General features: G+C 44.1%; 1 protein-coding gene across 8 annotated transcripts in view; it reads right to left on the bottom strand.

Moving 5' to 3' along the window:
- Window positions 1–16,479, bottom strand: part of DMAP1 (DNA methyltransferase 1 associated protein 1) — a 36,084-nt gene that overhangs the window by 4,506 nt on the left and 15,099 nt on the right. For all 8 annotated transcript variants that reach the window (XM_030495537.1, XM_030495535.1, XM_030495536.1 and 5 more), the window contains 3 exons: window positions 15,737–15,922; window positions 12,753–12,824; window positions 834–906 (listed from right to left, as the gene is read on the bottom strand). In XM_030495537.1, coding sequence (XP_030351397.1) covers window positions 834–906; window positions 12,753–12,824; window positions 15,737–15,922 — 331 coding nt within the window. The remainder of the gene's footprint in view (window positions 1–833; window positions 907–12,752; window positions 12,825–15,736; window positions 15,923–16,479) is intronic.

Raw genomic sequence — 16,479 nt, 5'->3', positions numbered from 1 at the left:
AGAAGTCAGTGCTGGGAGCAGGCTCGGGAATCTCTTTTAAATCACCAATAAGGTCGTGGTTTGGTTTTTTTCCCTTCTTTTTTTTTTCCTTTGTTTAAAAATCCCCCCCAGCCACAGTGGGGGAAAAAGGTGTCCAATCAAGGGGCACTGAAGGCTGGGACCTGTAGTACCTGCAAACTGTACCCACTGCATGGAGGGCAGCAGCTAGCCATGGGCTGCACTTCTTCCCCTCTAGCTACGAGTGGGTATTGTACCTGTTAAGTGAACCCTTCTTTCTGCTGCTAAGACACTGGAGTTCAAGAGTGAGGGCTGTGTGTTTACTCGCCCTTCGGCAGAGATGCTCTAGATTTTCACACAGCATGCAACCTATAAAGGGGGGATGAACAGTCCCAGACGCATTTTGGACTTGCCACCGTGAGCAGTAAATTAAGAGGAAATGAAGCTTGAAAGCAAGACAGGGCAGCCCTGAACAATGTGTGTGCCGTGGTCACTAACACGCTTAGAAGTACCTCTCCCGGCAAGGCTGAGATTTGCCTTCCTAATACTGTGCTGCCTCTCTTGATGGTTAAAAAGGCCCAAACAAGAGAGAAACAAAGGCTCTTTTAAAACATTTTTCTACTGGGAGAAAAAAAAATAAAAAACCCTGTGCATCTTGTTCTGGCTTTTACCCTCTCTTTCTTTTTTTTTTTTTAAACACATAAAATATTTTAAAAACCATTCACATACTGTTATTCAAGAAACTGGCTGTATTACTAGGGGAAAAAATAGCCCATCTCGAGAACAAAGGCTAGCTCTGTGTGTCTCTTTCTCTCTCGCGTGCCCCCTTTACTCACCTACTCCGAGTTCCATCAGCATCTGCTCCAGGGCTTTAATCTTCTTCTGTCCCACCGAGCTTGGCAGTTTCATCTGGAACACAAAGGTAACAGAGCCACACAGCTCAGAGATAGCCCTCACTCACAGCCGTCTAGTTCAAAAGGCAAGAGAGCTTTTCTTTTTATAGTGCAGGGGGAACAAAAAAAGAAAGGGAGAGACAGGAAAATCAAGTGGTAAGAGAGGGAGACAGGGGCTGAAAGTTTTCAGACTAGGTCCGAGGGCAGGTATTGAAAAGCCCGGTCGTGAGGGCTTTTATTTTCCCTCTCGTGTGTGTGCAAGACACGCTGTTTTACAGTTTCCATGTGTCACTGAATTAACAACAAAAGTTCTTCTTGGCTTCAAACCCTCTCCCGCAGTGCCCAGCCCATCAAAGGGCTCATTTACACAGCAGCTAATGTGCAATGCTGCCCTACTTTATTCGCTTTAGCCGGCCTGATTAGACTCATGCGCTAACAGACTCACTTCTCCTTTTACCTGCTGAGCCCCAGACCTGTGGGATTCATTTACAGAGCAGGCTTTGTAACAAAGGGGAGAGACAGAGAGAGCACAGTTACTTGACTGGCGGAAGTGTGAACACACATTTACATCGGAGCTAAGGGGCTAGGTGAGAGAGGAAGCATCAGATGTGAGCTATGAAAGGGAATCGGAGCTGGCCAGGAGAGGAAGAATGCGTACACTTAGCAGGGTCCTTCCTCTGCATTCATTTGGGCTCTAGCAGGAGTGCTAGCTGCTCAGACCAAGCATTTATTAGATTACAAGCAGCACAAACGCAGCTGGCACAATGTATCAGGGAGAACAGGTTTCCAAGCCCTGTGGATATATCCAAGAACGAATGAAAGCACTTTCCTTCCTCAGCAATGCTAGAAGACAGACCAGGAAAGAAATTATTCTCACCACCACAGGGTCAAACACCTTACTGCACACAGCTGTAGACTGTCCCTCCACATCCAGCCCTGGGAAGGTGAACTTATACCTCCACCCAAGGATCACCATTACCAGCCCAAGCTGCCCGGCAGGCCACAGAACAGCCAAGAGGAAGAGCATCTTGCAGCCATCCTACACACCACTTACTGAGCAATGGCCCCGTCCTTGGCCAAACCAACCATGAGCCTGCAACACTGGGCTGGGAACGACCTGAAGGAGAGCCATTCTTTACTGCATCTTAAAACTGGCCTCGGAGATGAGCTCACCAGAGGGTCCCATGGTCACCTTACTTCCCATAAGCCACTGACAGCCCAGTGTCAGTCTCCCATCTTTTCCACAGTGTGGAACTGCCCCAAAACAAAAAAACCAACAGGAGATACCATCTGGAATTTCTTAATCCCTTTGAAGGCAGAGGCACATACCCAAATGGCGAAAGCACTAACCCTAACTCACCTGTGACTGAATATGTCCCATAAGCAGCTCCACAACCCCAATGCAGGGCCTGCTGGGAAAACCTACCTTCTCCACCACATCGTTTCAGCCAAGAAACCAGAGTACGGATGCCACAGAGCACCCCAGGGGAATGGGCCTTTCACAGTACACAACAAGTAGCACTTAGTCCTTTTTCTAGATCTTAGCACCACAATTTAGACGCCAGGAAAGGACAAGAAGACTATCAGAGGAGGATTTCTAAGAAATCAACCTGATCCAGAGGATGCAAAAAGGGAAACAGCAAAACCTGCCCTCATGCAAATAGCCGGCACAGGTGAGGACTGAAGGATCTCTGTCCTTTTTTAAACCCTGAGGGTCTCTAGCTTAAAGCTGGGGTTTCTACATAGCAATGAACTTCATACTTTAGAAACTGAATCTTTACAGTCGACCACAAGATTATTGTTTTAGCACAAGAAAGGCTGCCAAAGGTATCAGGCATCTGGATTTCAGTCAAGTCTTTGGTCCAGAGTGTTAACTTGAGGAAAACCTCACTAAAGTAGGTTTTCCAAGGAGCTCTACTGCACAGACTCTGCAGAGGCTCTGCTGAAAAGCAGCAGGACAGGGTAGAGCCCTAACACAACGCAGCACTGGGACAGGAGATGGTCCTGTTCATCTGCTGGGTGCCTTTCTGCATCTAGCAGCGGGATGCCAATGAAATAAAGGGCAGTTAGCACAGCTCAGCGGGAGACAGAATGGTTAGCCTGGAACATCAGGAAGACATTCCTGAGAGCAAGAGGCCTCAGTCCTCGGAACTGTTCTGCCCCACATAGAATCACACAGAACATTTAAGATAGGTGAGGTACCCAGCTCTGCTGCAGCTGGGGGATGTATGAGCTGACCTAGTCAGACTGTGCTATCTTTAACTGGCAAAAACGTGCTGGACCTCAAACCAGCTTCAGGAGCAAAGGACAAGAAACAGGAAAAGTTCATGCCTGGCTAGGCTAGGTGGACAGACAGAAGGTCTTGTGGTCTCTTTCCTCTGTTGGTTACAGGAAAATCACAAGCTCAAAGAATTACTGGCAACACAAACGATTAACCTGGCAAAGCCTTCAGCTGTGATGTTGTGTATGTCCTGCTCACATCCCATAGGAGTTGGTCAATGAACACCGAGCCAAGGTCTTTGCTGACACTCCTGAAGATTAGACGATGGAGCAGGCAGAGGCAGGACAAATTAATTTAACTTCAAAGAAAGGAACACTAGAGATGCTCAGGAGTGGGGCTGTGAGTTTAGTTTAAAAACACATCAATTAAGCTTCCTTTTAATTCAGGCAGGATGATCTGGCCTGCAAACAGGAAGGCTTCATTGGTTTCTCAAAGCAAGAGTATATTTTAATTTTACCATCATTAAGAAAATGTTATGATTTATGTGGCTGCTGTCAGACTAATATCTTTAGAATTTAGCTGGCTAAGCCAATTCATCTCTAAGACTGATGAAGGCTGATTGCTCTCTATGCAAAATGTATTAAAACTAAATGAGCAGTCTATTACTCAAATGCTGCTGATAATCTGTTAGCCAGGGTCCGTTAGCTGGGCTGCCTTGTTGCAGGAGAGAAGCCTTCACACCTTGTACAGCTCTGAAAAGCTTACTTCAGCAAGCCCTTCTTTGTTTTGGTCTTTTAAGTAAATGTTCAGAGATGCACCAGAGTGCTGGAAGTGGTGTATCACCTGCCCTCATTCCTGAGGAATCTGGCAATCAGCAGGGACCACAGGTCCCAGCCAACAGCACAGAGAACAGTCCTCTAGCTCAGGATGCGTGCACTGGGGTACGCGGTTTCTGCTGGCCATGTCTCTGTGTTAATGAGAACACCACTCGGGGCAATCTTGTTGCTTACACCACAGCACCTGGGATGTTCTTGGTGGTGTCATGGATGGAGTCCTCCGCTGGGGCTGAGGAAAATTACGTTCCTTGCAGAACTCCAGTGAGCAACCACAGTTTCTGAGGTGAATGGCATTTGCCCTTTTTCTTTCCTTCCTTATACTAGACTATTATTGTTATTTATTATCTTTAAAGTCCCCATATAATAATAATACCTGGGAAACAAATTGCTCCCGTCAGAAAACTGATTAGCCAGGATTTTTGAGGTTACTATATTTTGGATGCTCTTCTCCTTTGACAGCCTCTCCCTACAGCCCTCTTTGGCACACCAGCCTGCACTTATAATTACACCAACGTCGCTTTTGATTTAAGGACTGTAATCCTTTGTCCTTGCTATAAACAACCTGCATTAAACACATGAGCTGTGTGTACCAGGAGAAAAATAAATAAAGAGCTACAGAAAATTGTGTGAATCAACACCACGAAGCCACAGTTACCAGAGCCTACCTATGGAGAGAGGAGCCTTGCCTAGCCCTGGGCTACACAGCCTTATGCTGGCATGCACTCGGCCTGAGACTCATGGAGTACACCAGCACTGACCCAGCCTGCTTTCCCCTGAAGGAGGATATTGCTCAGGAATTGGTCCATGAAGCTTAAAGAGATGAACAGAGCATCTGCCACACTGTCACAGCAGGGACTGAGAGACTGGGGGTGAACCTGAGCAGTTTGATTTCCATAGAGGGTCTCACTGCAGAGTATCCTTGAGGTTTCGAATGATACGGGATTTTTATCTAACGTTTGAGACATTCCGCCAACAAAACCCTGCTAATTCACACTAATGACTAGAAGACCTACTGCAAATGAGTTACTAATTGGCAATATTCATTAAATGAACAAACATGATAAGAAATAACTGAAGATACAGCCTCCCCAACCAGACTTGGTTAATTTATTTGTGTGTGCCATTTGGTTTTCATGATTTATGCTAATACTTTTAAGCATAGTTGTAAATGTATTTGAGTATATTTTGGAGGAGTAAAGAAGCCTAAGTAATAGCACAGCTTGTAACACAGTCCCCTGTTATGTCTTACAGCATCACCACCTGGCAGGTAGACACTGTCATGGGGATCTGCACCAGGAATGGAATTGGTCTTCAGGATCTACAGACAGATTCAGCTAGGTCCCATGTGTGATTATATTTATGGGGTCATCTTAAAAGTCCTGCTCTTAATTTATCACTTTCTCCATAAATGCTCTGTTTATGGTGCTCACAACTTAAAAACAAAGCAAAACAAAACAAAAACATCCCTCTTTTGTGCTGAAAGCTTTTGTGTGGTCTATCACCAAAATACAAGGGGTTTGAAATTAATCAGTGGTTATTTGGATATCTCACACATACCCTCCCCCATTCTGCACTTCATTTTAATTCAATTTTGAGACAATCTTTTCCTTAAACTCAACTTTCCCCAACCCTAAATAATATTACTGTCCTAAAACAAGTAATCCTAAAAACTGCACATATCTGACCCGTGTCTGTGCAGCTATAAACTGCGGTTTTATGCACCGGCGTTGTCATTCAGCATCATAATACAGCTCACTGACATTGAAAACCGCCTTCTTCGTGGATTTCAGCAGCAAGAAAACTTTCTCATTAGGCACTTTCTTCGTGGGTATCTTTAGAGTACTGAATTGCTTAGTTTCCAGGAAGGAGTGTTAAAGTTTCAGATGAATAATGTTTTTTGCATTTTCTGTCTGAAGGTCAGCCCTTCCCCAGCTGCATGGCTCTACTCCACAGCAGCAGAGAGCCTCCACTCCTGCAGAGTTTTAAGACTCAAGGAAAGAACCATATTAAGTACTTTAGTCTTAGAGCTCTGGAATTTAAAATACCCAGGCAGAAAAAATGCAAGTTCTGATACGAAAGTGCACATTTCTGGAAATCTGAAATGCTTAACAGCTCAGAACTAAAGTGCTACAGTGGAAGGAGGACGGGAAATTGTGATGGATGTATGCAAAAGTTAGAAGTTTGAAACTGCACAGGTATTCCCTGTCTCAATGAACATACATGCTTCTCCCTTCCCCAGCTTACAACCCCCATGTCTTATGTCAGTGCCTGCTGATCTGCCAGACTAAGGTTTAAGACAGGTGAAAATAAAGAATCATACTGCTATGCCATCTCTGCTATGCTATGTAACACATAAAACACACAGTGATCACTCTGGGATGGCACATGACCATCCACTTGCTTCATCAATGAGGCTTAATGCTAAATAAACCAATCTTTTAAGAAGAATATACTTCTACATTAACTTACGTAAATGGTTACTTCAGGGTTTATTTAGACTGAAGTTAGACATAGCTCACAAATTCCCAAATCAATTGTGCAAAAATATAAATTCTGTACTTGAATCCTCCTAGTAAATTAAACCAGTTTTACTGGTTAGAGGAATATACCTAGTGAAAGCTTTGTCAAGGATGAGGGAAGCCAACAGATCCCAGAGAAGCACTGCACACGCAGGCATATGAGTAGCAGCTCATTGATCCTATAAACATTAATGCCTCGTTATGCATCTATAGCACTGATTCAAGGGATAAAGCTAATACTTCCTAAAGAAGCCATCAGCATCAATGTCTCAGCATGATGGGTTTTCACCAGCACAGGTAACAAGGTCTTCAAGGTTTTTATACTCTCCCACCCTCTACCCCCAAGGAAGGGTGTACAGATTGCTTTGACCCAGCACAAGTGGCCTAAATGAGAATGACTTGGAATCCGCACAAATGACAGCTGATAACCTGGAAAGAGTCAGCTTTATCCCAGTTTGACAAGGAACAAGACATCCAAGAAGATAAGAAGAATTCACACCTTGCCAGGACTGCCTGCCATTTAGAAGATAGTCATCTTCTGGCAAGCAAAGTATTATCTGCCACTTACCAATTCCAACATTTCCTTGCCCTTAAATACATTTTGCTTTAAACATAGTACAAGCGTGTAAAACAAATGCAAAAGGACTACAGGAAGTGTTTGTGTAGGGAAAAATAATAAAATACATGGTGCAGAACAAAGAACCACACAGGATATTTTTCCTGGAGGGTGTTTTATGTTAAAAGCACATTACCAGTTGACACTATAGTATTTTGAGATCTGCAGATTCATGGATAGTCCTACCCCTGCCTCTCACTACAGACACAGAAACCAAGCTGCGACCTGTAGAGGTAGCTGCAGGAAATGGAAAGGGCTGCAGCCTCTGAGCTGCATCTCACAAACAAACCAAGAGCAGAAAAGAGTGTGCTGTGATCGCAAGGAAGGCCGTAAGATAGGCCACAGGAGGGGGAACTCCAAGGACAGCTTCACATAGTACAAGAACATTGCTTAAACTTCTAGATCGGACACGAATCCAAAAAACCTGTAGCACAACAGTCTAGTCTTGAATTGATGTTGCCTTTCTCTTAAATACTTTAACTGAAACTACACTTACTCAATTACAAAAAAACCCCACAGTGACTAATTACATTCCAATCATTATATTGGTTATGCTAATGAAAGAAAAAGTAACACATTGGGTGCTCTGCCCAAGTTACATACAATGAAATTACCTGATGAATGGCACCTAAGACTGTGTCACAATGGGCATGCAAAGGTAGTAAAAGCTTCTCAAATCAGTCCAGGACTGGCAGACAAAGGTTCCTGTGGCCTCGTACTGCACAGACACTGGTACCTGATGGTTCAACAGAAGCAGCAGCACAGAGTGTCCTTTCCAGAACTAAGATCTCATTACTGTATCCAGAGTGCTCTCTTTATACCCAAGAGCCTGATAAAGGCTTTGGTCGAAATGCAATCCCACACCAAAGAACTCCACAAAAAAACTTGATGCATGAATTTTCTTTCAGCAATTTAACACTAACTGCCTTTCAGTTTAGCTAAGAACAGAGAAAGAGAAGTGTTGGATTCATCTTCTCTAGTTCATTCAAGATTTTGTATCCAGTGCTGTTTTCTTTTAAAATAAATACTCCAATGTTTTCATCTTATTTCACTCTCTACAGTCAGGAGTTTGATCAGGAAATGTACCAGCACTCTCTTGGCCCTAATTAAAGGGCACGTTATACAACAAATAGATAGCAATGCCACAACATGAATTCGATCCAGCCTGCATCATTTGTTCGTAACTTTTATTCACAGAAATGAAACTACTACTTTCCTTCCACACTTCTGTCAGGCACCCCATGGAAATTATTCTCTTCCACTCTCTTGTAGAGTGCAAAACATAAAGTTTGCTAACGCAAAACTGCTAGCAGAAGCAATGGGCACATCTCAACTAACTAATCCATGGGATGTTCAGATCTGGAAACATAAACTTTCCTACCTAATAAGGGTGTGCTGATCTCCATCAGATTGATGCCAGGATGCCTTGGAGTGCAATCAATACGAAACAAATAAATAATTAATTGCTCCAAGTAATTAAGTTTATCAAATCCAAATAAAAATAACTGATATTTTATGGAACTGCTTCCAAAGCTGAACCTCTGAAGGGACAGTATTGATCACAGGAGGACAGACAGACGTTTCACATGGTCAGAGCTGATGAGGTCTGGGTTTGCATTAATGACAGGGAAGGAACAGAGCCAACAGCTTCCGATGTAGAGTAAACAGGCAGCGTGCTTGGCCATTTAATTGTGGGTTAGATCAAATATGGAGAATAAACATGTCTACACACACACATACAAACCCATCTTCCTCTAGAAATATCATTCACCTTGGTGCTGTAGTAAGCACTCAGTTCCCACTCCAAGAAAAAAAAAAACATGGAAGAGAACTCACACACACGCATTCCCCCAACAACCACAGTAAATTCGTACTCATAAATCAGTGCTAAAAAATGCTCAGCAGGCTAGTAAATATTTAAAAGCTGGTGAGTGTGAATATTTGAATCAATGGGTACTAAAGCTGTACTTGTAATTTTCCTTCCTCTACTTTTTTAATTGGTCTGACTGGCAAATTGTCTACAAGTTCCCAGTTAGTTGATGGAATCAGGCTGCTGGCTGGAAGCCTTTTTTGAGGGGAGGTGGCCAGCTTGGAATGACTAAACTGGAGCACCCTTCCGTCCTTTCTGCAAACAGATCTCTACAAACTCCTTTTCACCCTGAAGTTTTGTTTTGTTTCCAGATGAGACATCACTCAATCGATTCTCTTCCAGTTCTTTTGTTTCCAAACCTGTGACAACAGTGCAAGGACACAGACATATACCTCAACATGCATGAGTGGGGACAAACATCCACTCTTTTCCATCCATCGTCTTCCTTCTTAAAAGCACTGCTGCAGCAATTCAACAGCATTAACAGAATCATAACTTAAAATTTCCATATAAGACAGAGAGAAGATGAGCAACTTAAAACACACAGACGTTAAGTATGCCAAAGTCAGGCGCTCTTAACACAATGAAGTCCAAGACAAAGGTTAAACTTAAAAGAAAGCTGAACATGGCAAGGTACAAAAACACTGCAGTGAATTCAAAACAAACTCAGCTCTGCCCTACAGAAGCAACACCATGCCTACATCACAAACATGTGGTTATTGTTGGTTTGTTTGGGTCCTGGAAAAGATTCAAGTTCAACAGCTCCCGTTTTCCTTTCCTTCAGGCAGATGCTCAGCAAAGCTTTCCTTCCTCATAGCTCTCTGCTTTCCCTTTAGTCTCTTCCTCTCCTTTCCCTGTACAAATTCCCTACCCATCTCTCATTTCCTCTGGTTCTTTGGCTGTCTGCCCTCCCAGCTGAGCAGAGCTGGTATAACAGGAAGTTTTCCAGAAGTAACGCTTAGGATTAATAATACATTTCTGCTGTTATTTTCATAAGTTTTACTAACAGCAAAGGCAAAGGTCTAAAATTCCTTTTGAAGAAACTCATGAAAGGCTTACCCCCTTCCTAAACATCTACTACTGTCTCCTGTTCTCAGTGGCACCAAGGCAATACACTGTCTTGAATTAAGACAGAGCTTTTCATAATGCCCAGCTTCCTACTGCCTCAGAGAAACTTGCAGTCTGTGCTGTCAGGAGGCAGAGGGGAAATCCCATGCAGGGCAAGGGCACAGGGGCTGTGGCCTTCTTTGCCTGTGGCCACAGTCCCATGGAGAACAATGGGAGACTGAAGCCATTGTGCTAGAAGGCAGCTTGTCGAACTGAACTCACTGAAGATTACTCTTCAGCATCTGCTGAAGGAGAAACTTTCAGTTATGAAGAATAATAGCCATAAACGGCCATTAATCCTGGGGGGGGAAGAAAGGGGGGAGATCTTATGCATAAGATTTTGTAAGCTTTAACAATAGGGAGAATTTGAAAAGCCAGGGCTATTGTCATAAACCTACTGGGAACAAATCAAGTAGAATACAGAATGCAGTTGAATACAGTCCTTTTCTTCAAGGACTCATTTCTATAAATTAATTTTAACTCAAGTTTTCAGCCTAATTGTAAATCCTCAGGGAAAAAAATCTCTAATCAAAGAGTTAAGTGCTATTATCCTGGGAATGATATGGTACATTTTTCACACATGACAGAGGTTGAGTCCCTGATCTTGGTGCAAAATCCAACTTCGCCTAACTATGAAGGCGTAAAGCACAGTAGTAAAGTACAAAATAAAGGAGGACAATAGTAGCCTTCAGGTGAGGAACCCTTTAGGTCCTCAGGCGAAAGAACTTACTGCAGGATGTCACAAGCCTTTAGAAATCGTTTTCCAGCATGCTCAGGGCAAAACATCTTACGCTGGATGCTGCCAGAGTGCAAGTTTCCAGCACAGCATCCCAATTCCTTGCTTAGTCCTAGTCGCCTCCCACCCTTATCAATTCCACACCACTGATGTGTAGAGGGTTTGACACATAAATCCACCAGCAAAATAATTTGGATTAGCATGGACTGCCAACTCTGCACCACTTAGCACTTCAGCACCTCTTACGAATTCAAAAAGCCCATACTGACCTCATATGATTAATTCTCCCCGTCACCCACATGTGAAGATAGCAAGTCTATTAGCTCCCGTTTTAAGAACAGGGAAGACTTGAATAAGGAAGCCAGGTGACTGGCTAAAAGCCACAAATGAATTCATTCACTGGGTTGGAGGCAGGTTTCACATTTTAAAGCAACAAAGTGTTGTTTGTTTCACCTGGATCCGTGATTTGCAGTCTTTTCCAATTCGCAAACCACTGGTACTTCTAGGAACAGCATTTATCTCCTTAAAAATTTCAAGCAGAGCATAGAAAGTTGCTCTAGGTCACCCCAGGAGCTTAGATACTGCAGCCTGAAAGTTGCTGAATCAGACCGCCATGCCTCAGCTTATCACTGCATTTTGTGAGCATTAAAGAGAACAGCGAAGAAAAGCATGTAACACCCATTTTCACAAATGGCTAGGATGTGAATTGCCTGTTTGGCAAACGAAAAGGCTGCTGGCTTTGCCAGATGGTTCCATCACTGATAGGTTATTGCTCAGCTTTTCTTCCAGAGGGGGTAAAAAAAATAGAAAAGATCAACCATCACTTATTAGTTTTCAAAATCCAAATCAATCTCCATAAATTATTCTATTTATCTTAGTGCTGGAGAACACATCTGCCACGTCTCCATAAATCTCAACACATGCACTGCAGTCTTGCATGTCCCTTGCCTCTGACTTCCTCAAGGCTGTAGCCCCTCACTCAAACAGGTAGCCTGCAGATGGTGGCACCTGTACACTAAGGGGTCTCCCAGGAGGGACCTTGCTGAGGTATATTGCTTCTAATGTGCACCTGCACCCGTATGGTGAAGCAGCATGATCCCAAACACATTCCTATTAACAGCCCCAGGGCTTTCCCAGCAAGATCTGAAACTATTCTGACATCAGAGTACATCCCATAAAACAGTCTTTAAAAGCGACCTAGAAAATTACTATGCCAAGTGAGTGTGCTGGGCAAGAAACCTACTTCTCCACCTTTGCTACAATAAAGCAACTAAGGATTATTTTATTTGGCTAGGGAAATTAAAAAAATAGAAAAAATAAACACTTGTACTGGGCAAACAGGATTTTGCTATCAAAACCCTTCTAAAAACATTCAGCCAGCCAGGCAGGTTTAACATACTCAGTATCCCAAACCCTGTCGCTAAGAGACAGGCATTCACATTTATCTCGTTGATGAAACAACAAGTTATTTCTCAGGGATATCTGTGCAGCAGAATGAACAAAGGGGCTTTTTCCAAAAATATTTTCTGAAGATAATGGAAACAGGAAGGCAAAAATTGTGCTTATGTGTCTCTTTTTTTCCAGACACAACCTGAACATCTAGTTCTTAAAAGCACCTCTCATCTATTAAGACACACGCTCTATGAGGCTTATTACGTTTAGCTGTGAGCTCTGTTTGGACTACACAGCTCCATTTGGGTCTGTCAGGTGCCTAACCACAGAGCAGGCACACCAGTAACAAACACCAGCAAGCTCAGGTGCCCCTTCAAGGCAATGAGCTGGCTACCCCACAGCCTGCATTCCAGGTTTCTGAGACTCCACATTTATGGAATTCCTTTCTTATTTTAGAGGCAAGCACTTGACTTTCTTTAACTATAAAAGGAGAACAGATGAGGAGACGGACAGGCAGACTGAAAAACATTAACCGAGGTCCCAAGGGACAAGGACAACAGCCTACCCTCTGGCTTCGTAGTGTGACACCTGCAGATTTGAAGTCAGGAAACTTGATGCCAGCAGTCTCAGGAACAGCCTGAAAGAGATCGAAACAGGATGTGTTGGTGGAGGAAACACAAGATTTCATATAGAGACTATCTGAAGGGGAAACACTGTTTCCTATGACAGAGAACCACCTGCCACGGCCACATGTCAGAGCTGAGGCAAGAGGAAAATCCCAAGCAGTGGGATTCAGTGGGAAAATCCTAAGCAATTCACTGAGAAAAACACTCCACTTCAAGGTATCTTTGGAAAGCTCAAGCATTTTTGTTTGGTTGCTTTAAATTCACTGCTCTACACAGGCCTCAAACCCATCCACACAAGCATAAACCCTAAATGCTACTCTTTATACTAACATATGCGTATTTGTACAGTATCATCCCTTCCTAACTCAGGCCCATTTCACTGATCAAAACAGCCCAGGATTTCCCTAAATCTTGGCTTTTGACTGAAAGTCCTCTAAGGAACGAGCTGAGAAACCTCTGATTTGTACAGACACGAGCCCACTAATGAGGACATAAGGACTGCATCCCTCCAGGGAGGCCTGCTGTTCATACACCTTTTGCCATTTGTCCACTCGTTAGACAGTCTTCTTTCTTCCCCACTTCACATTTTACGCATAGCAATACAAGGTGGCAAACTTCTAATGCTGCTGCTGCCAGACAGTAGAGCATTTAGTTGCATTTCAACAAAATGGAGAAAAAAAAATAAACCAAATTCCTTAAAAATCTGTGCTGCTGCACAGCAAAGCACAAGGTGAGCAAACTTAAATTATTAAACCAGGCTATCTGCAGGGGCCTGTGCACTGAATGGTGTGGGGTCCCCAGAATGGGTCAGCGATATTCATGATTCAATCTAAGAATAGCCACAGTGTCTACAAAACTTATGCTCAATCACACTTTTCCAAAAGGAAGAGTCACCTCAAATCTCCCAATTTCTTTGGAGATGACGTTTGCCTCGCTGCTCCCACATTTCTCTGCAGAGAGGCTCTTTGTTCATTCCAGACAGCACCAAGACAACCAGGGCTGCCCCAAGATCACAAGAGATGCTGAAGGACAGTGACTCAATTCCTCAAGTTCCCTGCCAATGACTCTCACATCTCTATCAGCTATCTCTGTGTCTTGGTCTTGAGGTGGCACTTTGCAAACTGCTCTGTGTGGCCAGGCATTAAGGGTCTATTTCAGTTATCTATGGTCAGTCCAACAACCAGAAGCTCCAGGAAGAGCCTTCTAGACATGACCATGGTGGAAAAAGTATTCTGTAACTACCAGCAGGGCTCATGAATTTGTAGGGATCACTTTGATCTTTGGGAGGATTGTAGCCTCCCTACTTGGATTATTAGAAGTAAAAGCAGCTGCAATCAAAAACCAATTGTCTCTGCTTCCTTTGGATGAAGGCTGGCTTTCAGACTCCCCGAACTTTGCCCCCCAGCCTGTTGCTGAACACCCTGACACAAGCAGTGAGGGTAATTCAGCATTGTTGGCTTAGCCAAGACGACTCTGGCTGCACTCAGCACATAAGCAATTAAATGGGTTCTTCTGCCTTGCGTGCCTGTACATGCTGTAAACGCTTCAACCTCAATTGACTCTTTGGTAAATGATTTTCCTTTGTTGAAATGATGCTGATGCAGCTCCCGATTCAAATTCTTAGTTAAAATGCAATTTTTTTCTTAACATTTCCCGGCTATAGTTGGTAATTGACTCCTAATGGACTCTGTCATGGTTGAAATGATGCTAGTGCAACAACAGACACTGCTTCTCTGCCCACCCTGGTGTGCCTATCCACTATATGCCTGCAGACAGGCACCTGCCAGCATTTAGGGCTGGACCCCCTCACCCTGCCACCCTCAGCATCTTTCTAGCCCCATTCTCCATCAGCACCCTTTCTTCATTACCACCGCCACCAAGCTGCTTTCTTCAGAGGGATATACACCAGCCATGGTTGAGCTTTACTATATCAACCCTCAAGGGAATTCAATGCACAAGGTGCCCAGTGATATTATATTGAGGGGCAGGGGGGAACCAAAACAATGCTTTAAGGAAGTGGTGGCCATTAGGCACACTTCATCAAGCAATAACTGTCTGGTATTCGCTGCTTCCCTCCCCTCTATGCACAGACCCTTTTGCAGGACAATGACACAAGTGCTCTCTGTTCACAGCATGGAGGGACAGGCATTCCCAGGGACTCAATGGAAATATCTGAGATTTTGTAACAGCCCTTTCCTGCTGAAGGTGCTGAATTTGTTCAGTCCACACTGTCCTCTTTCCAGAAAGGGAAATTGAGGTAACATTAAATGTGAATTAGAACATGTATTCTGGACTCCTTAGACTTTAGCTCAGCTCAAGGAGAAATAAGAAGCAATAGCTCGCAGAATACAAGAGTCCCCCAGCAGGGCTGCTCTGATCACAGCTGAGGATCAGGAGAGGGGCATGTACTGAGCTTGGGAGACACTGCTTGAGACCCAGGAGTGGGGAAGGAAAAGGAAACATGGACTAGAAAAAGAAGGCAGGTAAAAGACAAGGGGTTGATGGGACAACCCTGCACAACAGTACCAGAATACACCTGGGAGAAGCAGGGAGACAGATGCTTCTCCCTGCCATGAGGCATGAATGCCTGGCAATATTTCATCCCATTTTTCAGAGCAGGAAGGAGAAACAGAACTTAAACCAGCATATTTCAAATGGGAGAGAGACAGAGTGCACCAGAGGACTCTGACAACAGCTGCCTTAGACCAACCTGCCTTCCAAAAGATATAACCAAAAAACCATCTGCCAGAAGGCAGCCAGCCACTACTCCCCCAAAAAGAGCTGAGGGCCTGATCCCAGTAGGACTGCTGAAGGAAAACGTTGCCCAGTCACAGCATAAGCAGGGAAAAGGGGGAAAAAAGAATAAAAACAAAAAAGAAAAAGAAAAAAAAAGGAAAAGAAAGAAAAAAGGAGAAATGTTTACAGGCTTCTCTGTCTCCTTCTTCTGTGGCAGCTTCTTCTTGGGAGCCTTGCGTTCGGCACGTCTCTGCTCAGTGGTGGTGTCAGCAGCTGTGATGAGCTTCTGCAGGTCTTGAGTTCTCTTCTCCCTCTCTTTCTTCCTGGTTTCGATTTTGCGGAGCTCCTGGATGAGGTATTCTTCTTCTGCCACCTGCAGACCAGAGCACGTAAAGGCAATCAGAGCAGCAGAGGAGGCCTAGCAAGGTAAGGGGGCCATCTACCGATAACAGCTCGGCTCTGGGCCAGCCTGGGAATGACTGAGTTCGCCTGCCTCACGTCTTGGATTTGCAGAGCACATTATGCTCCATAGCCTTCCCCTGCATCCATGGCAATGCCAGGCTACAAACGGGCAGGTACTGTATCACAACATTCATGATGTACCCTTTAGCAGCACCCATAAATGATTAATCTCACCTCCAGACAAAGAGACCAAGAGCACAGACAAAAGGGTAAAAAAGCCCAAATATACTGTAGTTGTAAACGGAGTGTTGTAAAAAGCTGGCTCTCCTACCCAGACCTAGTATGTAGAACCTAGAGCAGCTACGTCTAGTATCAGCACACCTGTCAACATGGGATGGACAAGCAGAGTTGTCACACGTGTGAACTTGTCATTAAAAGGGACTTACTAACAGAAAAAGATGCTCTCCCCCAGCCTTTGAGGAACACACAGTTCCTTAACCTCTAAACCCTGGGACCACTGCACAGCTT

This window comes from Strigops habroptila, chromosome 8 (genome assembly GCF_004027225.2).
Source record: "Strigops habroptila isolate Jane chromosome 8, bStrHab1.2.pri, whole genome shotgun sequence".
Lineage (NCBI taxonomy): Eukaryota > Metazoa > Chordata > Aves > Psittaciformes > Psittacidae > Strigops > Strigops habroptila.
The sequence above is the reverse complement of the archived record's forward strand: the minus strand, read 5'-3'. Positions and strand labels throughout refer to the sequence as shown.